At 45.0% G+C, this 22,687-nt stretch overlaps 1 protein-coding gene across 2 annotated transcripts in view; it reads right to left on the bottom strand.

Annotated features, from left to right (window-relative positions):
• Window positions 1-22,687, bottom strand: part of TPP2 (tripeptidyl peptidase 2) — a 71,681-nt gene that overhangs the window by 44,117 nt on the left and 4,877 nt on the right. For both annotated transcript variants that reach the window (XM_060191831.1, XM_060191832.1), the window contains exons 2-7: window positions 19,244-19,372; window positions 13,173-13,268; window positions 9,668-9,772; window positions 8,065-8,189; window positions 1,719-1,882; window positions 238-392 (exon numbers count right to left, since the gene is read on the bottom strand). In XM_060191831.1, coding sequence (XP_060047814.1) covers window positions 238-392; window positions 1,719-1,882; window positions 8,065-8,189; window positions 9,668-9,772; window positions 13,173-13,268; window positions 19,244-19,372 — 774 coding nt within the window. The remainder of the gene's footprint in view (window positions 1-237; window positions 393-1,718; window positions 1,883-8,064; window positions 8,190-9,667; window positions 9,773-13,172; window positions 13,269-19,243; window positions 19,373-22,687) is intronic.

Genomic DNA, 22,687 nt, shown 5'->3' with positions numbered 1-22,687 from the left:
TCAGCTAACTTATTTTTAGGCTAATGGAGCAAGCTTGCTCAAGAGGCCTTTTAGACTTCTCTTTGAAAGTATCTTAAAGCTTTCGTAAGAGATTTTAATAAAATTAACTTTATTTCTGCTTTTAGAAAAGGATGTTTTGCACACCCAGGGAGCACTGAATCCTTGGTGAACCCAGAGCCAGTAGTGCTCCAATATCCTCCTGACAGCAAAGCTCACCAGTCAGTCATGAACACTCACTGCTCTTATCAGACCCGTGCCTGTTTCCATTGTGCTTAGTCTTGTGTCACCGATCTTGATTGAAAGAATCTGAGCACCGGGCGCTACCCCATTCCGCTCCGGTTCCTCTGGGAAGTGCCCAGCGGCAATGCTAGCAACATGTGTGCCGTGAGCGCCTGCAGACAAACGGGGAGAAATGCCAACGTGTTTCCTCAGAGCTGAAGCTGCAGATGTCCAGCTCAATGTGTGTATTAGCAGGCTATCTATTTGTCTATGTATGTAAACATTGACATGTTCACACATAAATATGCAAGTCTGCATTTTTTTATTGACCAAAATATCACTGGGATAAAAGCAGACAAAAACACTCTCCCCTGGGTAGCTGACAGCAACTACCAGTCCCCTGAACTACAGGCACTGCTCTGCTAAGCTGCCCTCCGCCCTGTCCACTGCCGGTGAAATGTGGGGTCACGAAGGTGAGAGTATCTGTAATAATGTCGCTGAGCAAAGCGACAAGAAGCAACACCTATTCTGCCTTTTCTCATCAATTAAACAGACTGCCCACAGCACATGCGGAAGAGGACACAGAGCTTCTGGGACTCACGCTGCTGGAGGAGGCACTGCGCAGAACGGCTGAAGAGTTCTGCAAGGAGATAGTAGGAACCTACCACATCCAACCAGCTCTATGTTTCCACACAGACTTGCACACAAACGTTGGCTCCATCCGAGTGCCCATCAATATGAGAAGAGCCACACCACGGTGACGCCATGCTGAACTCACTACTCAACAGTAAGGTGTAAGCTGTTCATAGTCATGACATGGGCAAACACGGAGCGCCTTTTAGTTCCCCTTACACAGAGCTGTGGGACATGCAGAGCGATCCAGCCACAGGATGCAACTTGGCTAGTAACTGGGGACGCAGGCAGGGCTGGATCAACTAGAGGGGCACACGGCACATTCAGCATCATGCTGAGGCCGACAGCTTGCTGGGCATACGCACATGTGAATTAGAACTCAATTCTTCCATTAGACGGATCTGAGATAGATTTATACCTAGGTATATGCTGATCTGATTGCTGTGTAATATTTCACACTATGAATAACAGTCTTATCAGGAAAAAAAAAAGCCCTGTTCTTCGCTGGGTATTTAGATATGTAAGCATTTGAAATGACACAGACAGGTGTAGTGACAGTCTGTTTTACTGAACCCTCTGACTCACCAAGAAATTTACCAAGAGTTAATATTTGGAGGTAAAGTAACTCCTGACAGGATTAATTTACGCCGGAGGCGTTCTGAAGTTTGCACCCGTGTGTATTCTTGGTTGGTTCTGACTGTGGGAAAGCAACACTTTGCCAGGGAATCAGATCACACCCATCTTATCCCAGGCCTTGTTTCTTACTTGGACTCTGCAGACTAACATCTCTGTAGGACTGTGCCGGACTACTGGGGCATGTGGCCTCTGATTATTTGGCAGATTTATCTGTAATTATCAAAGAATACCTCCGCTGGTCACAATGGAGAGCAGGTTTCCATCATCATATATGTTTACAGAGTAATTCAGCATCTCAGCTGTGCCGAAAGAGCCGTATTCTTGGGCTTCCTTGTAGGTTCTCAGCACGGCAGATTTACTCAAGTCCCCATCTTCGTTTGAATCGATGCAAGCTCTGGAAATTGAGAGTAGAGCAATCAGTGAAGCTGATCTCTTTCAAGACTTTTCAAAGACTCACGTAACATCATTTCTCAGACATCTCCTCGTGATTCTTTCTGCTTCCCTCACAGCAGACACAGGCACTGCCTGCTTGAGCTTCCTGGCTCACAGTCAGCAGGACACGAGAGAAGGCAGTTCAAAGCTCTTAATGAGGCCGTACACATCAAGCTTTAGCATCACTGTTTATTGCGAATCTCCAGTTGCAGAAAACCAGGCAACTACCTAAAGAATTAGACCAAACCTTGGCCTAGAACTTTAGACTGGTTGACAATGATACTGACACATCATTGAGGCCTTGTTTCTCCTATTTCTTTCAGAACTGACTTCAGGAATTCAATAGCTCCTTGAAATGAAGTGAAATATATCAACCTCTGCTTATACAGTTAAAACAGCCTAAGACACACTTTTCATAGAAAACATTTTCTCTATAGTTATCAGTTTGTTTTTTCCACATTTCATAGTCTTTTATTTTTAGAACACCCACTGCAAACAATTCAAATGAAATAAAAACCATCAATTAAATGCTCATTATTAAAGATAGTCGTAATTATCTGAACATTTGCTAGAATGAGTGAAAACCCCTATCAGTATAAAACAGAGGGCATTACTATTAATACTATATCTCATTTCATTAAGTACAACCGTTTAAAATCCTTGGTTCACTTTTATGTATACATTAGCCAATGTTTCTAAAAATGATTCACAGCATTTCAAAAGACAATAGAGCAAGGTACAGTAAACTAAGCACTTAGGGGGAAAATGAAAGAAACAAGCCTTCTAGCAAAAGGAAACAGGACTGAGGTTAACAGGGGAACTGTGCATAACCAAACCCTCTACATCTGTCAGAGCAGTTTGCTCCCCATTCGGTGGACACCGTCTCCCCCAGTCCACCAGCCCATAAAATTCTAACCATCATCTTCTAGATCTTTTTCCTGCCTTCAGCTCCCTTTCTTAGCTAACCTGTGCGGATTCTGCACTGAAGTCTTGCCTAGTGTTTCCCTGATGGGCTCAGCCCCTGTAGAGCCTACCCGACACAAAGAATGTACTCAAATACTTGCAAATGAAGAAAAGAAAGAATCACCATCTCCCAAAATTCTCACGACAAATACACTGACTGACATACTGCACAGACCAGTTTCTCCTAATTGCCATCAACATGAAGTGAGTGAGAAATCTGAACACCACATTAAACTAGGTCATCACTGATTTCACCAGGAGTAGGCAGCTGTTTCAACACAGGGGGATGAAAACAAGGCTCACCAACAGGAGACGTGTCCATGTGTGAATGTGGGAGCACAGGGTTAAAGATCCCTGGGTTGTTTCCATGTAGTTTTGTTTGTCGCTAGGGCTTCAGTGCTTGGGATCAACTTTTTCAGATGGAAAGAGAGAAGGAGAGGGAGAAGGAGAGGGAGAAGGAGGAGGAGAGAGGGAGAAGGAGAAGGAGAAGGAGAGGGAGAAGGAGAGGGAGAAGGAGAGGGAGAAGGAGAGGGAGAAGGAGAGGGAGAAGGAGAGGGAGAAGGAGAGGGAGAAGGAGAGGGAGGGAGAGGGAGGGAGAGGGAGAGGGAGGGAGAGGGCACACAAGCACTACGCACTGGGCTTATACACGGGTCTTGTGCATGTCAACCAAGTGCACTATCCAAGTGAGCCACTTTGCAGGCCCTCATTACAGTCCTCTGTCCAGTTTCCTATGGAAAGAATCATCCAGTTTTACCAAAACTTCAAAGGAAACCTGAGATGACAAAGTCAAAATCACTGAAAAGAAACCACTTTGTGTGTAACCCTCTGTAGCCGGTTTCTTTCAGCCAGGTTTTCCTGCTGAGGGATAGGAAGTGTCGGGAGATTGTGAGGATGCGCTTGAGCTTGGCAGGGCTTGACTTGAGGGGACATCCATCCTGTCAATCTCTCTCTCTACTGACAGGCTGAGCAAGGAGGGACACGACTCCCCAAGATTTGCCTCGTCTTACCAGACTCCCTGCCTCACAAAGCACCCTGCATTTTTCTGCCTCCAGGAGCCTGCCAGTCCTTAAAACATTAAGCCACCCTGCATTCCTGACACTATGGCCTATCTACATAATCATTGTTTTGCCTGAAAGATTCTCCACCCATTCCATTCCATTTGATCTATCTTCTTTCTACCCTCAAGACCCTGCAGGGTATTATTAATCCTACCAGTTTAAAACCCTCGCAACAGTTGCTAAGGAAGTTACCTTTCCCAGCCCCCTTTTGCCTTTCTCCGCCCCTTTCCAAACCATGTCAAGCCATTTCCGTTTCTGACTTGCCACTTCCGGGTCCGACCTTCAAAAGCCTGGGCTCCCGGATCAATAAAGAATTGCATTGCCTTGCCACCACTCTGTTCCTGGGTCATCTCTCTCGTGTTGCTGAGTACGTAGCAGCCCAAGCTGGCTCCGTTCATGTTCTCTCCAACCCAGAGAGTATGCGCCCGGAAAGAGGCAGCCTCACGCTAGCATGGCGAGGAAGTTTGCCACTGCACATCCTGATGCAGAATGAAGAATCCAGTCACATGAGAGGACCAGTTAAAGTGTAGGGACGTGGCCTTAACCATAAGTGGACCTACATGGGGGGAGGGCAGACTCGGCGTTCTTTGAAAATCAGAGCCTGACACAAGTCAACACATACTTCACCTCCCATCACAAATAGTTGGCATTTCGGAAATCACAACGCTGCAATTCCTAGATTAACCATGGTAATGTGTAATATTTTTTTAAGCGTTTCCTCAAAAATTCTGGGTCTGAGTCCAAAATGGGGTGGAAAAAAGTGAAGCCCTAAGGGAGATATATTTTCATACAGAAGCAGATTACTTCTAACAGAACATGAATGTGATTCTGATGCATTTTCAGAGTATACAGTTTTCTAAAACGTGAACTGTTGATTTTGGATTTTAATTTAGGATTTGATGAAATTTTATTTCCAATAAATACAAACACTGTAAAAGGTATCTCAAAGGAGCTGCCTGCAGACCATTCCAGTATTATCACTTGCTTTGCCAATGCCTTATAGACCATGGAATAATTTTAGAAACACACACTGACAGCCCTGACACCCTGGCCATCCTGACCCTGAACTCCATTCTATAGGACAGACTGGACCCACCTATCACAACACTAGCCAATCTAAACTTGGCTGTACTACGTATGTGAGGAACTTCACTATTATGAACACTAGTTCTAAATTTCTATGATATTTTACAATGTGCACGTCTGCATATACACATATCAAAAACACCCCGCAAGACACACAAAAATACATTAATACTACTTGGTGTTCCGTGTATTCAAATGTTATACTACCTAAGTATTTCCTTAACACTTTCAGCCTCAGAAGGGGCAGGAAATTCTCATTCAACTGAAAATCCTATGTAGTCAGTGCCAGACACAAGTTGGTACATCTGTGGGAGGAAAGCCCTCCTATGTTGTGTGGGAATTAACACTGTGGTATTCGAATAAAGACAGATGAGTCAGTAAAATAGAGAAGCGACAGCCCATAAACAAATACACACACAAACACACACACAGATAATCTATGACAAAATAGCAACAACTATACAACAGAGAAAATAAAATAGCTCTTCAAAAAATGGTACTGGGGAAAATGCACAGCCACATGCAAGAGTGACACTGGGTCTCTCTTCAGGTCTGTATACAGAAATGCATTCAAAATAGATTAGAGGTCTGGCTGTGAGACTGGGAACTGTAAAGTGCCACGAAGGGTAATGCCAGTAGATAAGACGTTTCAGGAGACCAGAGTCAGATAACTGGACCACACAGCAAAAGAAGCCACCGGCACAGTAACAAATTAAGGATTCTTTACCAGGAAAACAAATGGTCTATTTCCGTGGAATACTACACTTTGCAATTAAAGAGATGATAATGTGTCCTTTGGGATAAAGTGGATGGAACTGGAGGTGATGACGCCAGCAAAATAAGAGATGAAAGAGAACAAATACACATGAACTTGTAAAACAAACACGTAAACAGGAACAAAAAGGGCTGGGGAGACAGCATAATGTTTATGTTCAAGGCTTACATGCCTGAGGCATTGCAGTCCCAGGTTCAATCCCCAGCCACACCATAAGCTAGAGCTGAGCAGTGCTGATGATGTCTCTCTCCCAAATAAGGTAATAATAACAAAACTTACTAAGACTTTGTGGGAACTCTGGTGGTTATCTTTGGGAGGTGGGAGGGTGCAGACACAGAACTCTGGTGGTGGGTGTGGTGTGGGACTAGACTCTGTAACCTATCTTGTAAACTACTATTAATCACAAATTTAAAAATGAAAAAGAAAGGCAATCTAGTGGCTGGGAAAAGATATTTGCATACTAGAAAAATGCTATGTTGTTTCTTTCATGGATTTTAAAAATTGTTAATGTTCCCTTTTGTTGCCCTTATTTTTTTTGTTTTGTTTTATTATTGTTGTCATTGTTGGATAGGACAGAGAGAAATGGAGAGAGGAGGGGTAGACAGAGAGGGGGAGAAAAAGACAGACACCTACAGACATGCTTTACCGCCTGTGAGTGACTCCCCTGCAGGTGGGGAGCCGGGGTTCAAACCGGGATCCTTACGCCGGTCCTTTTGCTTCACACCATGCGTGCTTAACCCGCTGAGTTACCGCCCAACCCCCGGATTTTTTTTTTTTTTTTTTTTTTTATGAGCAGGCATTACCAAGTAAAACGACAGTTTAAAAAAAAGAGTACAAGGCCTGGGAAGACAGCATAATGGTTCTGAAAAAGCTGGTCAAGCATGAGGCCCCACGGTCCCAAGTTCAATCCCCAGCACTACAAGGCAGAGCTGAACAGTGCTCTGGTCTCTTTGTAGCTCTCACTCATAAAAAATAATAATCGGGAGTCGGGCGGTAGCGCAGCGGGTTAAGCGCAGGTGGCGCAAAGCACAAGGACCAGCATAAGGATCCTGGTTCGAACCCCGGCTCCCCACCTGCAGGGGAGTCACTTCACAGGCGGTGAAGGAGGTCTGCAGGTGTCTATCTTTCTCTCCTCCTCTCTGTCTTCCCCTCCTCTCTCCGTTTCTCTCTGTCCTATCCAACAACAATGACAACAACAATAACAACTACAACAATAAAAAACAACAAGGGCAACAAAAGGGAATAAATAAATAAAATAAATATTTTTAAAAAATCATCATCATCATCATCATAATAACAATATATACAACAGTAAATCAAGAGTTGTCTAAAAAAACACATGTAAAAATAGTCAGTCGGCATTTGCCACAGTTTCAAAAACGATTCTTTGCAAATAAGTAAAGCCTGAAGCTATAAGGTAATCATTGGTCTCTAGCCCCATGGCGGGGCCCCAGATTAACTGCAGGTGCCCTAAAAACAAGCACATGTCTAGATGATATGTATTAAGAACATATCTACTGTTACACAGATAGTAACTCAAGAAGACCCACTAGTAGTCAAGCCCAGAAATGTATCTGCAATGGACAATGCACCAAGGAACAAACTGAAAAACGCTTGTGACAGAACTCGAGACCATCACCACTGTCATCAGTAAACACAGGAGGAGCAGCAAGAGCTTTGAGCACCTGCTGCATGTAAAAATGACAGGTTTGATTTTCACAACGACTCCAGGTGTTATCCTCATCCCAACTGACAGAAAGGAAACAGGCTTGGCAAGGACCAAAGTGTCAAGGCCACACAAGCAGGATTCCAACGGAAAGGTGAGCCCTCACCCACTGGGCTGTGTCCCTTCAACGCAGCCACCGTGTCCCCACTCCTGATGTTCAACCAACTCTCCACTGTGCTGAGTGTATCTGTAGTCCGCCCACTGACTCCTGCAATCACTTTCCAAACTGCCTAGATTCAACCAGAAACATGTCCACATGCCCAGTGGTCAGCCTGATAGCACCTGGTTAGAGTTACGATCCGGCTAATGAAATACACTTCTTTGAATACAGCAGGAGTCAAGTGTGCTGTCCAGAAAAACTACAAAGTTCAAAAGCTTTCTTCAAAACTACAGCAAAGCCAGCTTCACTCTCAAACAGCTATGCTGAGTGACATTAATGTCACACTCGCTAAATCTGTGGCTAGCGCTGAGGGTTTCAATGTTGTGCACAAGAGATGGAAACGTTTTTCAGTCAAGATCTAAACACCAAAGTTTACCTCCAGGTTTCGCCGTCATGCCAAACCAAGCAGTCATACACAGGGCCGGGATCACTGTACTTTTTCTCAAACGAATTCAGCAATTCCACTTGCGTTTGAAGCTCTTCCTTGATTAGCTTATTTGCCTAATCAATTTGAAAATACGGTAATGTTAGTATATTGTATGCTATTTAAAAACTTGTATTAAAAGACCACAGAAGATACAATATAACCCTGCAGCAGTCTTTTTATCCTGAAAACAAAAACACAACAAAATTTTTTAAAAATCCCAAAAACCTAAGTACGCCTTCTTTTTCTGTCTATACAATCTGAATGAAGCAGATATCAATCACCATGTTAAGCATCACCAAGACACGAGCTATATATTCCGTTTCTCATCCACTCACACTACGGCGCTCCCACACTGGCTGGTGATATCATTTGGCAGAGACGCACGCCTGTGGTCTCCGATCTGCGATTTCCCTACCGTGCACATCTTTGTATCAGGACTATTCCCACCTTGAAATCTGTTTCTTAAGAATGTCAGTAAAAATAAATAAATAAATAAAAATCCCCTCACTCTTTGAGGATTTGCTAAGTTCACACACACTGTGTTCCTGACTGTGCACACGTGAGCTGAGCAGCCAGTGTGACGGGCAGAATGAGCAGTCCTATACTGAACCTGAGGCCGCTTTCTCTGCCTACCACACTGGGCTGCTCTCCATGAGTGCGGATACTCCGAGTCACTGGTTTTTCATGCTTCATTTTAATTCTGTCAACACTTACACCTTCTTAAAGAAAAGATGATTACATACGCTTTCCTATAGAAAATATAATTAACTGGATAATGAAAAGCTCTGCTCCCTCTCTTATGGTTACCGAAACGTTTCTGCATGTCACTTTCACCTCATAAAGGAATTCTAAAAAAGGGGGGCAGAGGAGACAGCATGATGGTTCTGCAAAAAAGACTGAGACCTGAGGTTCTGAGGTCTCAAGTTCAATCCCCAGCACTAGCTCTCGGCTCTACCTTCTTTCTGCAGCTCTCACAGAAAACATATACATGCGACATGGAGGGGCAGAACAGGGGCCCGAGGTGCTCAGATGCAGCGCTTACACCATGCCTGAGGACAGGGGGTCTCTGTGCTTCTACCGAAGTGCATTGTCTTTCCATCAGAATTTCAAATTTGATAAATACCTGCTAAGCTTTATGCTGGCTTCAGAATAACTAAGAATAAAAAGGTTAGTAAACTTAAAACCCAAGCGGGAAAATAATTATTTCTCTAAAAATTCTTTGGTAACAGGGAATATATTTTGTTTTTCCTTTTTCCCTGGGGCTTCCAACGTGAGCTATTCCACCACATCCAGTGGACACACACACACACAAACTCTCTCTCTCTCTCTCTCTCTCTCTCTCTCTCTCAATTCCAGATAATTTTTAAGGGCATGAGGTGGGGAGTAGGAGAGACACGGGGAGAGACAGATAAGACACCACAGCACTGCACCACCATTTGAGCTCACTGTGGTGCTGGGACTTAACCCCAGTTCCTCACACATGGTAAGGTAAGCACTCCAAGGTGACCCGTATCTCCTAAGTCTGCAAATATAGTTAGAAACTAGCACAAACCTGAGAAGGGCAGCTGTTGGCAACATCAAACTCTTCCTGTTTTCTGCAGGCTTCTGCAAGGGCCACTCTGTGGGCAGGGTCCCAGATCTTTTCCTTCCGTTCTTTCTGTAAAGATAGAAGAGTTAATCGTGACGTTAGTAAATACTTGGTTACACTGAGATGGTGGAAAAGCAATGAATCAACTATTAAAAGCTAATGGACTTACAGCCTGGGAGGTGTCAGTCGAGGGAGCTCTGGACTCTCAAGCATGGGGATCCGAGCTCAGTCCCTGGCAAGGCATGTGCCAGAGGCATGCTCGGGTTTCTCTTTCTTTTCTTCTCCTTCTCTCATTAATTAACCATATATATGTGTATATGTGTGTATGTGTATATGTATGTATGTATTTTAAGCAAGCTAATTCACTAAACATAGGGTTTAAGAAAACAAGTTTACCAACCTCATCCAAACGTATTCATATGCACCACGTGCCCTAATTGCAACCCTTTCCTTCTCTAAGAAGAACCAGTGCCTGCCAGGTGAGGCACTGCTCTGGAGTAAGAGGAGAGCCTGCATTCTGAGTCTACAGAATCGGGAAATGGCCAAGTGCAAGGCTGGCGGTGAAACAGGTCTGCAGGTGTATGTCTGTCTTTCTCTCCCCATCTGTCTTCCCTTCCTCTCTCGATTTCTCTGTCCTATCCAACAACAACGACAATAATGACAATAACAACGATAAACAAGGACAACAAAAGGGAAAAAGATAAAATAAAATAAAAAATGTCGGGAGTCCGGCGGTAGCGCAGCGGTTAAGCACACGTGGCACAAAGAGCAAGGACCAGCATAAGGATCCCGGTTTGAGCCCCCGGCTCCCAACCTGCAGGGGAGTCACTTCACAGGCAGTGAAGCAGGTCTGCAGATGTAAAAAAAAAAAAAAAAATTATAAATAAATAAATAATAAATTTTAAAAAAGTTAAAGATAGGGGCCAGATAGTGGCGCACCTGGTTGAGTGCACATGCTATAGTACACAAGGACCCGGGTTCGAATCCCTGGTCCCCACTTGCAAGGGGAAAGCTTTTTGAGTGGTGAAACAGGTCTGCAGGTATCTCTCTGTCTTTCTCCTTCTCTAGCTTCCCTCCTCCTCTCAATTTCTGGCTGTCTCTATCCAAGAAATAAATTTAAAAAAATTAAAAAAAAAAGTTAAAGATAGGCTTTACAGCTTTTTTCAGACCAAATCTTTTTTTTTTTTTGCCTCCAGGGTTATCACTGGGGCTTGGTGTCTGCACTAAGAATCCACTGCTCCTGGAGGCCATTTTTTCCCCTTTTGTTTCCCTTGTTGTTGCTGTTATTGTTGTTATTCCTGTCGTTGTTGGATAGGACAGAGAGAAATTGAGAAGGGAGGGGAAGACAGATATGGGGAAAGACAGACACCTGCAGACCTGCTTCACTGCCTGTGAAGCGACCCCACTGCAGGTGGGGAGCTGGGGGCTCTAACCGAGATCCTTATGCCAATCCGTGCACTTTGCGCCACATGTACTTAACTTGCTGTGCTACTGCCTGGCCCCCTGCCCCAGACGAAATCTTAAAATCCTGTGTATATTACACTCACAGCCCTTATCAGTTTGGATCAGCTCCATTCCAAGTGCCGACTAGCCCCGTGGTACTAGCAGCAGCCGGTATTAAACAGTACAGAGCGGAACCACTTCCGGTATTAGACAGTACAGAGCGGAACCACTTCCCATGTATCAGCACATCAACTGATACGTTAGGGGAAAAAAGAAGCACAATCACTATTGGTTAAATCAGACACTATCCAAGGAATGCTTTCATATTTTATCTCCTAGGGCTCAAAATAACCCATGGGCTTCATCGAATAGATAATAACGGCTATTTTCTCCAGCTGACAGGTGAGATGACTCAATACATAAGGTCTTCACAAGACAAACTCACGCTCCTAGTAGTACACTTCAACCCAAGTCTTCCATCCAGAAATCAGACTGCCAGGGCGCTAGGATACAGCTCACCTGGCAGACCCTGCTGTGGGAGGTCCTGGGCCCCAGCCCTACAGACAGCACCTGGGCGGGGGGGGGGGGGGGGGGGGCGCGGGCACGAGACTCCATGAATGACAGAACAGTACAGTGGTGTCTCCCCCCTACCACCCTTCTGCTAGGAAAAAAAGTCATGCACATGTTACATGACTTCACAAGGTTTATGGAGCAAGTGGCATCACGATCATTTGAAGAAATAAAGGAAAAGGGGAAGAAAGAAAGAAAGAGAAAGAAAGAAAGAAAGATAGAAAAGCAAGCAAGCAAAACATTTTGGCTTGAGAGGCAGCCCAATGGAACTGTGCACACACAGGTCCCTGAGTTCATGTTTCAATATTCATATATATGATTGTGTGTATATGTATATATGAATTATTTAGCATGAGCAGACTCGCACACACACACATGTGCTACATGAATTCCCAAGGTCTATGCAGCAAGTGGCATCACGGTAATTTGAAGAGGCCCGCGGGTCTCACCACTCAGACCGACACTCAAGAACTGCCTCTTGCTTCACAGCTGAACCGGGACCCGCACTGGCCACCACTGCTACAGCTACCTCCACAGTCAGACACGGTTCAGGAGCCACCTGTTGCTGCTTTGACCTAAGTCTTACAAAGTATCACATCAAAACTGAATTCAGTCGGTTCCTCCGTCACGCAGCCACATGTTGGGCCACAGCAGTTACTTGGAACAGCTGGCCTCCACTGGGGACAGGGACTATCTCCACCACCCTGGAAAGGTGGGCTGAAGCGGCTTCTCTCATCTCTCGATTTACAACTCTGATCTCTCTCTCCTGACAGACCTGCGCTTGCTATCGTCCCAGTACTGGGGGCTGAGCAACCCTTTCCTTAGCTCTCGATGATGACTAACATGGATCAAGGAGGCTAGTTAAACAGTAAGAAACATGAACGCTCATCATGAAACAGGAGGAATATGAAAAACATGGCAGTGTGAAATTCATGTTAAGTGTGTGGGGTTTTTGGTCTTTTTTTTTTTTGAAGCTAAAAAATGTCTTTCAAAAATCCACTGAAAGGAGGGGCTGGGTGGTGGTAGACCCAGTTGAACACACATGTCAGAGCGTGCAAGGCCCCAGGTTCAAGCCCCCAACCCCCACCTGCAGGGGTTCGCTCTTCCTTTTTACCTCTCCCTTCCCTGTCTCTATCCAATAAATGAAATAAAAGGGAAGTCTTCAAACAAACAAACAAAATCAATGAAACAGGTACACATGCATGGAGGTTTGAATACAAGTTCGTGTATTCAGGCTCTCTGAGCTCTCTGAGCTCACTTATCTGTGTACCCAAGATTAGCAACCCTGATTTCAAATGGGCAATGTTACATGGGTCAGACTCCTCAAGCCGCCAATGTTTAAAAGCCTCACAAACTCTAAAGGACTGATAGTGAGCTTTTACGGGGAAAGACACGTCTTCAGTAAGAACAGAACTTGAGGAAGAAGGCATGGTACCGATACTGAAGCGTGGCTTACCTGTATTCTTTCCTTGAGCGCCTTGGGATAGAAATCGTAGCCATTTTTTATGCCGATGTGGTATTTGCCGGAGGGGTTGGTCCAACTCGCAGGGATCTATGGGAGAAAAGCCGAGTCTTCACTTAGTAGGTGCTGCCCGGCTCCGACGACGTGCCCCTAAGAAAAAGGCCGCTTGACTTCCGTGCTAACCATTGAGCGGGCTCACGGACTGCAGCAAGTTTTAATATTTGAAAGTGTCACTGCTCTTGGGCTCTTCTTTCTCATCCACAGGAAGGGTGGACCCACTAGACTGCCATTCGTGCACAGAGTTTTACAGCCCTTACAACGTCTGCCATCTCATGCAACAGCTCAGGTGACTGGCTGTCGAGTATCAGTGATGTTTCTCTCTCATCACTCACAGCCTGCCGACCGGGAGTTTATGGAGACTCTATTTTTTGCAGTGATTGTTAAAAGAAGAACTCTACAATTTTCTACTATAGGAATAATGTCTAGAAGAAAAATGTATAAAATTATTTTAATGACATTTTATAATAGCCGTTTCGATCATCTCCAAGAATTCTAATCCTTAAAGCTTTTAATGAACAACAGGCTCTACAGGTAGAGTGTGTCCAACTCACAAGGGAAGACAGGAAAGAAGCCAACCAAGACGCCATTTCTGCCCAGGGAGACAGAACTGTGAGTCTAAACTAGTGAGTTATAGGGTTCGCTCTTCCTCGTGTGGACAAGGAAGAAAACAATACTTCCTCTGGATTCTCTTAAACGATGAACTGCACTGACCATCAACCACAGCAGATCGAAACATGAAATAACAAAGAGTAGAAGGGCTGGGGGAGAGCGTAATGATCGCACACAAGACTTTCTCAGCCAGAGCTGAGCAATGGTGTGTGTGTGTGTGTGTGTGTGTGTGTGTGTGTGTGTGTGTGTGTGTGTGTGTGTGTGTGATTAAAGTGAACTGTTAAAAGCAAAGAAAGAAAAGAGTAGAGGATTCCTGTTCTTTGGAATCAGGGAACTATCATCACTGTTGACAGGGGTCCAACATAGGCTCTGGCTACTTGGTCAGCAATCCCTGGGCTGCATCGACAACTGTCTCACCCCCATGTCAACCATCAAATGACTCCCCAGGCAGGAAGCCCCTGAATGGAATTTCCTCATAACTACTAGGCTGCCGGGAAAAAGCAACGATGTATTTCTCTATGTGTTTCTATGCAAAAATACATGACATTTCTGACAACCCAATAAGTAGAGGAAGAGAGAATAACCATCCGCTCCATGAATCTGCTGCGTCTGAAGCCTGGAAGTGGCTCCCTGGGTGGAGAGCCTGCTTTGCACATGGAGTCCCAGGTCCCATTCCGGGCTCTGTCTACGACTGAGCAGGACTCTCATTTCCATCTCTTTCAAAAAACTATTTTCTAAAAAAGATCTACTGACTCTTAAAAGTCTGCATAATACTCATCACTCCTGAATCAACTGCATGCCTGTCTGTGAAGATTGAAATGAGCACGCTGGCATCCAACTGGAGTGTTTTTTCCCACAGCTTATGAACCTTCTCTAGAGAACGGGAATTCCGAGCTCCAGCGTTCCAGCAATAACCCGGGGCACACAGCCACAGCCGCACCCTGTGGCCACAGAAAAGGTGAGCGAGTAGCAGCAGGCAGAGGCAGAGTGTCTAACCACAGGGGACTTTGTGAGCCTAAGCTGTGGCAGCATTTCCCTGTGAGAGGACAATCGGTCGTGAGACATCAAAGGATCAAATGGAGCAATTAAAATAATAAAAACAAGCGTTGGCATGTTAGTGGCAAGTACTTAAGATATCTTGTGGCATATACCTAATTTCATTGTGCTTCACAGACAAGATACACCATCAGCAAAAAGATCACAATTTGTGGAAGGTTCTGAAGGTGGTCAGTGCTGTTGGCTGTTGGCAATACCCCTGCAATTAGGCACGCACACTGTACTGGACACACGATTCGGACTTGGTGGGTTACAGTGGAGCATTAACCTAACTTGTAGATGACCTGGGAGCCCAAAAACGTCCTGTGATTTGTCTGCCTACGCTTCTCTGGGAATGGATTCACAATGTTTTTTTCCCCTCTGAAGCATGTAACACAATACAAACAGTCCAACAAAGCTATTTCCTTACAAAGGAGACAGAAATCTACAATGCCCATCCAACTAGGGACTTCCCAAACCACCACTATGTACCACTTTTCTTATATGAAAGGCAGACTTCTTACCAAAATAAACAATGACCAAAAACTAAGTAATAGCCACAGTTCTGCTAACATCGAATAAATAGGATAAATGAGGTGGCTACGAAACGTGCCATTTTTATATATTCTGGAGTTCCATGTGCAGATGAATAAGCCAAGCTTTAGACACGGGCCATTTTAAGTTGGTATCTTTACAATGGCTTTAGTTACATGGCACTCCAATGCGGGGAGACTGATTTTGAAGAGAAACAGTCTCATTACTGACTGAATCTCTTTTCCTCGGCTCTCATCCTTCTCCAAATGCGTGCCAAACGGGCTATGGACTCCGAGGAAACCAGGCATCCCAGTGGGAAAAGAAAAAGAATCTGGCCTATACTGGTATCCTGGGCCTCAGCCGTCTCCCCCTGCAGAGTCATTACAGCTTCAAGAATTAGGGCAGACAGGGAGACCAGAGACTCGAGGACAAGTTTTCTGGTAAAATGCCGAACAAAGGCAGTTGGGCGGTAGTGCAGAGGGTAAAGTGCAGGTGGCGCAAAGTCCAAGGGCCGGCATAAGGATCCTGGTTCGAGTCCCCAGCTCCCCACCTGCAGGGAAGTCGCTTCACAAGCGGTGAAGCAGGTCTGCAGGTGTCTGTCTTTCTCTTCTCCTCTCTGTCTTCCCCTCCTCTCTCCACTTCTCTCTGTCCTATCCAACAACAACAATAATAGCTACAACAATAAAACAACAAGGGCAACAAAAGGGAATAAATAAATAAATAAATATAAAAAAATGCAGAAGGATTTTAAAAAAATTTTTAAAAGGAGAAGAGGAAGCAAAGGAAAAAGGAGGAAGAAGATGAGAAAAAGGAAAATGAGCTGGAAAAGAATCAAAACAAAGAACATTCTGAGAGATAAAATTCTGTGTCTCCAACTGAAATCATCTAAGCCCATGATCAGTACAACTCTGTATTTGTGGTGGCCCCCGAGATTAATTTCTAAAAAATGTGTGACTTCCCACTGGGCACTCACTCCCTCTTGAGTGGCTTGCCCCCAGGGAAAGCCAAGCTGCAGGTTGTGAAAAAGCCACAAGATGTTGAGGAATTAAAGTCTGATACGAACCAGAGACTCTCCTGCCCAACCCAAGTTCAGCCTCCAGACAAAACTGTCCAGAGGCAGTCAGCAACCCCAGGAGAAAGCCCCCAGCTAAGTCACACCCGGATTCCAGACTCAAAAACGAAGGGATCACAGATACTTGCGTCTAGCTGTGAAGTTGGGGGTAACTGACTATATGGCGTCAGGCAACTAGCACTCATCTGACCACCAATGTAAACTAAGGGCACCTGATGCCTCCAGAGAAGTTATAAAAATAAAATAAAGAGAGAAAAGAAAAGCAGATGGTCAACGAAAAGGGAAAAGTAGGCATTTAAAAAGAGGAGAACTATTATGATCAAAACACTACAAAAAATGGGAGTAGATGGAAAATTCCTCAAGATAGTGGAGTCTATAGATAACAAACCTACAGCCAACATCATACTCAATGGTGAAAAACTGGAAGCATTTCCCCTCAGATCAGGTACTAGACAGGGCTGCCCACTATCACCATTACTATTCAACATAGTGTTGGAAGTTCTTGCCATAGCAATCAGGCAGGACCAAGGAATTAAAGGGATACGGATTGGAAGAGAAGAAGTCAAACTCTCCTTATTTGCAGATGACATGATAGTATACATGGAAAAACCTAAGGAAACCAGCAAGAAGTTTTTGGAAATCATCAGGCAATACAGTAAGGTGTCAGGCTACAAAATTAACATTCAAAAGTCAGTGGCATTCCTCTATGCAAACACTAAGTTAGAAGAAATTGAAATCCAGAAATCAATTCCTTTTACTATAGCAACAAAAACAATAAAATATCTAGGAGTAAATCTAACCAAGGAAATGAAAGACTTGTATACTGAAAATTATGAGTCACTACTCAAAGAAATTGAAAAAGACACAAAGAAGTGGAAAGATATTCCATGTTCATGGGTTGGAAGAATTAACATCATCAAAATGAATATATTACCCAGAGCCATCTACAAATTTAATGCTATCCCCATCAAGATCCCAAGCATATTTTTTTAGGAGAATAGAGCAAATGCTACAAATGTTTATCTGGAACCAGAAAAGACCTAGAATTGCCAAAACAATCTTGAGAAAAAAGAACAGAACCGGAGGCATCACACTCCCAGATCTCAAACTGTATTATATGGTCATTGTCATCAAAACTGCTTGTTACTGGAGCATGAATAGACACACTGACCAGTGGAATAGAATTGAGAGCCCAGAAATGAGGCCCCACACCTATGGACATCTAATCTTTGACAAAGGGGCCCAGACTATTACATGGGGAAAGCAGAGTCTCTTCAACAAATGGTGTTGGAAACAATGGGTTGAAACATGCAGAAGAATGAAACTGAATCACTGTATTTCACCGAATACAAAAATTCCAAGTGGATCAAGGACTTGAATGTTAGACCACAAACTATCAAATACAGGAAAATATTGGCAGAAGTCTTTTCTGCATAAATTTTAAAGACATTTTCAATGAAACGAATCCAATTACAAAGAAGACTAAGGCAAGTATAAACCTATGGGACTACATCAAATTAAAAAGCTTCTTCACAGCAAAAGAAACCACTACCCAAACCAAGAGACCCCTCACAGAATGGGAGATCTTTACATGTCATACATCAGACAAGAGTTTAATAACCAACATATATAAAGAGCTTGCCAGACTCAACAAAAAGACAACAAATAACCCCATCCAAAAATGGGGGGAGGACTTGGACAGAATATTCACCACAGAAGAGATCCAAAAGGCTGAGAAACACATGAAAAAATGCTCCAAGTCTCTGATTGTCAGAGAAATGCAAATCAAGACAACAATGAGATATCACTTCACTCCTGTGAGAATGTCACACATCAGAAAAGGTAACAGCAGCAAATGCTGGAGAGGGTGTGGGGTCAAAGGAACCCTCCTGCACTGCTGGTGGGAATGTCAGTTGGTCCAACCTCTGTGGAGAACAGTCTGGAGAACTCTCAGAAGGCTAGAAATGGACCTACCCTATGACCCTGCAATTCCTCTCCTGGGGATAGATCCTAAGGAACCCAACACATCCATCCAAAAAGATCTGTGTACACATATGTTCTTGGCAGCACAATTTGTAATAGCCAAAACCTGGAAGCAACCCAGGTGTCCAACAACAGATGAGTGGCTGAGCAAGTTGTGGTATATATACACAATGGAATACTACTCAGCTGTAAAAAATGGCGACTTCACCGATTTCAGCCGATCTTGGATGGACCTTGAAAAAACCATGTTGAGTGAAATAAGTCAGAAAGAGAAGGATGAATATGGGATGATCTCACTCTCAGGCCGAAGTTGAAAAACAAGATCAGAAAAGAAAAGACAAGTAGAACCTGAAATGGAATTGGAGTATTACACCAAAGTAAAAGACTCTGGGGTGGGAGTGGGTGGGTGGGGAGAATACAGGTCCATGAAGGATGATGAATGACATAGTGGGGGTTGTATTGTTAAATGGGAAACTGGGGAATGTTATGCATGTACAAACTATTGTATTTACTGTTGAATGTAAAACATTAATTCCCCAATAAGGAAATAAATTTAAAAAATAAATAAATAAATAAATAAAAAGAGGAGAACTAGTGGTCCGACATGGTCCGACAGGTGGCGCAGTGGCTAAGGCACTGGACTCTCAGACATGAGGTCCTAAGTTCAGTCCCTGGCAGCACATGTACCAGACTGATGTCAGGTTCTTTCTCTCTCTCCTGTCTTTCTCATTAATAAATAAAATCTTAAGAAAAGAGGAGAGCTGCCACCAACCTTCAGCACTCGTCCAGAAAGACCAGTAACTTCGCCATCCTTTGGCTCCACCACTGTAGAAGTGTTCACGTCGCCACTTCCTGTTGTGTCTATAATATCGATGATTTTTGGTTTCCTGTCAGTCGTGACCTGAGAATTAAAAAAGAAACAGAAAACAGATTCGAGGGGGCTGGGTGGCAGCACCACCTGGCTGAGCGACAGGACCCAGGTCCAAGTCCCTAGTTCCCAAAGGCAGCGAGGGGGGAGCTTCGTAAGCAGCAGAGCAGCTGCCGGTGTCTCTACATCCATTTCCCCTTCCACTTTTCTGCCTTTATTCAAAATAAATAAATAAATAATACTGAAAACCAGATTAGAGACCTTCTTTTTTATCCCTAAGGAAGGCAAGGAAAGCCAAACCCTTATGTGAATGCACGTGCACACATATTTAAAATAACCTCTGAGGTCTGCCTTCGGTTTAAAGGCCCAAAAGCCTGATAAGCACTGAGGAGGACCTGAAGTCATCCAGTCACCAAGCAACCAACCCACAAGTGGCCCCGTGTTCCTCTTCTTCTTCTTCTAGTGTTTGCCCTTCTTCCGTAGCCAGTCAACAGCGTCAGGTTGAGCCTGATGTAAAGTTTCGAGACCTCCCCTAGCAAGCGTTAAGTGAAGGTTCACTGGCCGGAAGGCTGAACCCGAACCCCTGACCTCCCGGCTCTCACATCATGCAGTCGGTAAACAAGTCAAATATACCACAACTCAAATACACCGTTACACAACAAAGGGTGCTGATTACCGTGCAGAAAATTAAGGAGGCAAAGGGACAGGTAGAATAGGGGTTTCTATTTTAACCGGGCTTATCAAGACAGGTTCCGGAGGAGGCAACATGCAGAAAGGCCCGGCGGCGAGCTCTGAGCTGGGGCGTGTCAGCAGGAAAACATCTACTAGTGTTTCATCACTGGCTGCTCAAGTTCCCCGAGTCCAAAGTCCAAACGTAAAACTCAAGCCTTTTCTCTCCAGGGCCTGGCATCTCAGGAATTAAACCATGCCCAGTTGTCAAAGCAGAAACTTGAAGGTCCTCGCAGGGTTATTCGACACTACATCCCACATCAAATCTGGCTGCAAGTTCTCTTCCTCCTCCCTCTAAAACAACAGGCCTGCTTGTGGGTGGTGGTCCAGCCAGCAGAGCACACACACTACCATGTGAGAGGACCTGGGTTCTAGTCCCCGGTCCCAACCTGCAGGGAGGGAAGCTTCACAAGGGTGTCTCCCCGCTCCTTCTCAATTTGGCTGTCTCTATCCAAAGGAGGGTGGTGGACTGGCCCATCATCTTAGCATCCCTGAGGTGAGGCCTCCTTCTCCATCTTCCAGAGGCCACAGCTGCTTTCCACTGAGAGTGATAGTTGAGACGAGCTGTGCCATGCCAGTCCTCCGCTGACTTCCACAGGATACACAGAACCCTCGCCACAATAGCCGGTTTATAATCAAGCCGAATGTGGCTCAGCCTGCCACCAGGTGATTCTGGACCTGGTTCCACTCTCAGAAGATAAACTCCAGAAGGCAAGGACTAGGTCTATACCACTCACCCGTCGGTGCCTGTCAGGTCCTTCACTGCCTGCTGGCTTCGCTCTGGAAGGCTCTGAACTCGTCAGTGAGCAGCAAGACCGGGTACTCATCTGAGCTGCACCGACCAGCAGGGGTGGCCCAGCAGTAGTGCTGCCTTTCTATACAATTTTTGTGGGAAAGGTCTCTCTGCACCATCTGAGTTAGCTCAGCCAAAGGAACGTGCAGTGTTCAAGCCCCGTGTACTGAGTGTCCAGTAGGATGCAGGCTCACAGGGCTCCTGCCCTTCAGAAAAATGTGGAAAAAAAAGGGGGGAAGGGAATCAGGCGGTAGCGCAGCAGGTTAAGCACATGTGGTGTGAAGTACAAGGACCGGCATAAGGAATCCGGTTCGAGCCCCTGACTCCCCACCTGCAGGGGAGTCGCTTCATAAACGGAGAAGCAGGTCTACAGGTGTCTATCTTTCTCTCCCCATCTTCCCTTCCTCTCTCCATTTCTCTTTGTCCTATCCAACAATGATGACAACAATAACTACAACAATAAAACAACAAGGGCAACAAAAGGGAATAAATAAATATTTTTAAAAAACACCTTATTTAAAAAAATAGGGGGGGGAGAAAAAGTCAAGAGCACTAAGAAAAGTCTCCTTTTCTCATCTGGAGACCAGGCAGACTATTCAAGAAGGCTGTGTCCCTTCTTATGAGTCTCTGTGATGACCCCACCACCCCCCTCACTCTCACACACATACACACACACACACACACACCATCCAATCAGTGTCGCCAAAGCTGCAGAGTTCAGGAGTGGGGAGGGACCTGAATGTGTGGAGAAGACACGGGCTCACAGCTTTTTCTCTTTACAAGGCAAGGCAAAGCAAGGGGCTCTTGGTGGACCCCAAGACCTCACTCCGTTAGCAAGCAGGGGGTGGAGAAGGGGCTGTCCAGAGACTACAAAGGCCCCGCAGACACAGCTTCATTCTCCTAGGGTGACTCAGAAGCCGGGTGATTATTTATTTACAGTGACACACTCTAGCTCAAAGGCGAGATTTAAACACACCACTGCGGCATTCACAGCAGACGTTGATCAAACTGTGCTAAAACCTAAATCAGAGGCTGATTTTTTGCAAGGGTCTACTGAAAAGCTCTAAAAAAAAGAAAAAATAGGGCCAATGATGAGGAAGGCAGTCCTCTCTAGATCAGGTGCTGAGGACGTAAGGAAATACTCTAATTGCCACTGCATTCCGAGTCTGTGTGGGGTTCGAGAGCCACCTCACACACTCACACACAATCACCGCCCTCCTCTCACTCGACATGCAGCTTCAGAGGCTGTAGATTGCAGATCGCAGGAGATCACTAACAAGCTAGACACAGATCCCTCATTAGCAACCTCGTTTTCTGTGAGAGCAAAGGGAGAAAGTCCGATGGGACTGGGGCTTATTCTCCCTCTGCTGTAGCCACAGGCTTTATCTGTGCTGTTCAAAACCCTTGTCTATGCTACTTCCTTCCAGACTTCCTGCTTTACCACTAGGTCAAGGCAAGCACTACCCTGGTGAGAGTGAGCCTGCTCAGGGCTCGGGAGAGAATTTTATTTTTTTTTTTGCCTCCAGGGTTATTGCTGGGGCTCAGTGCCTGCACCATGAATCCACTGCTCCTGGAGGCCATTCCACCCCCCCCCTTTGTTGCCCTTGTTGTTGTTGTAGCCTTGTTGTGGTTACTGTTATTATTGATGTCGTTTGTTGTTGGATAGGACAGAGAGAAATGGAGAGAGGAGGGGGAGTCAGAGAGGGGGAGAGAAAGATAGACACCTGCACACTTGCTTCACCGCTTGTGAAGCGACTCCTCTGCAGGTGGGAAGCCGGGGGCTCGAACCGGGATCCTTACGCCGGTCCTTGTGCTTTGCGCCACAT

Source organism: Erinaceus europaeus, chromosome 5 (genome assembly GCF_950295315.1).
Source record: "Erinaceus europaeus chromosome 5, mEriEur2.1, whole genome shotgun sequence".
NCBI lineage: Eukaryota > Metazoa > Chordata > Mammalia > Eulipotyphla > Erinaceidae > Erinaceus > Erinaceus europaeus.
This window is presented reverse-complemented; position numbering and strand designations above follow the sequence as displayed.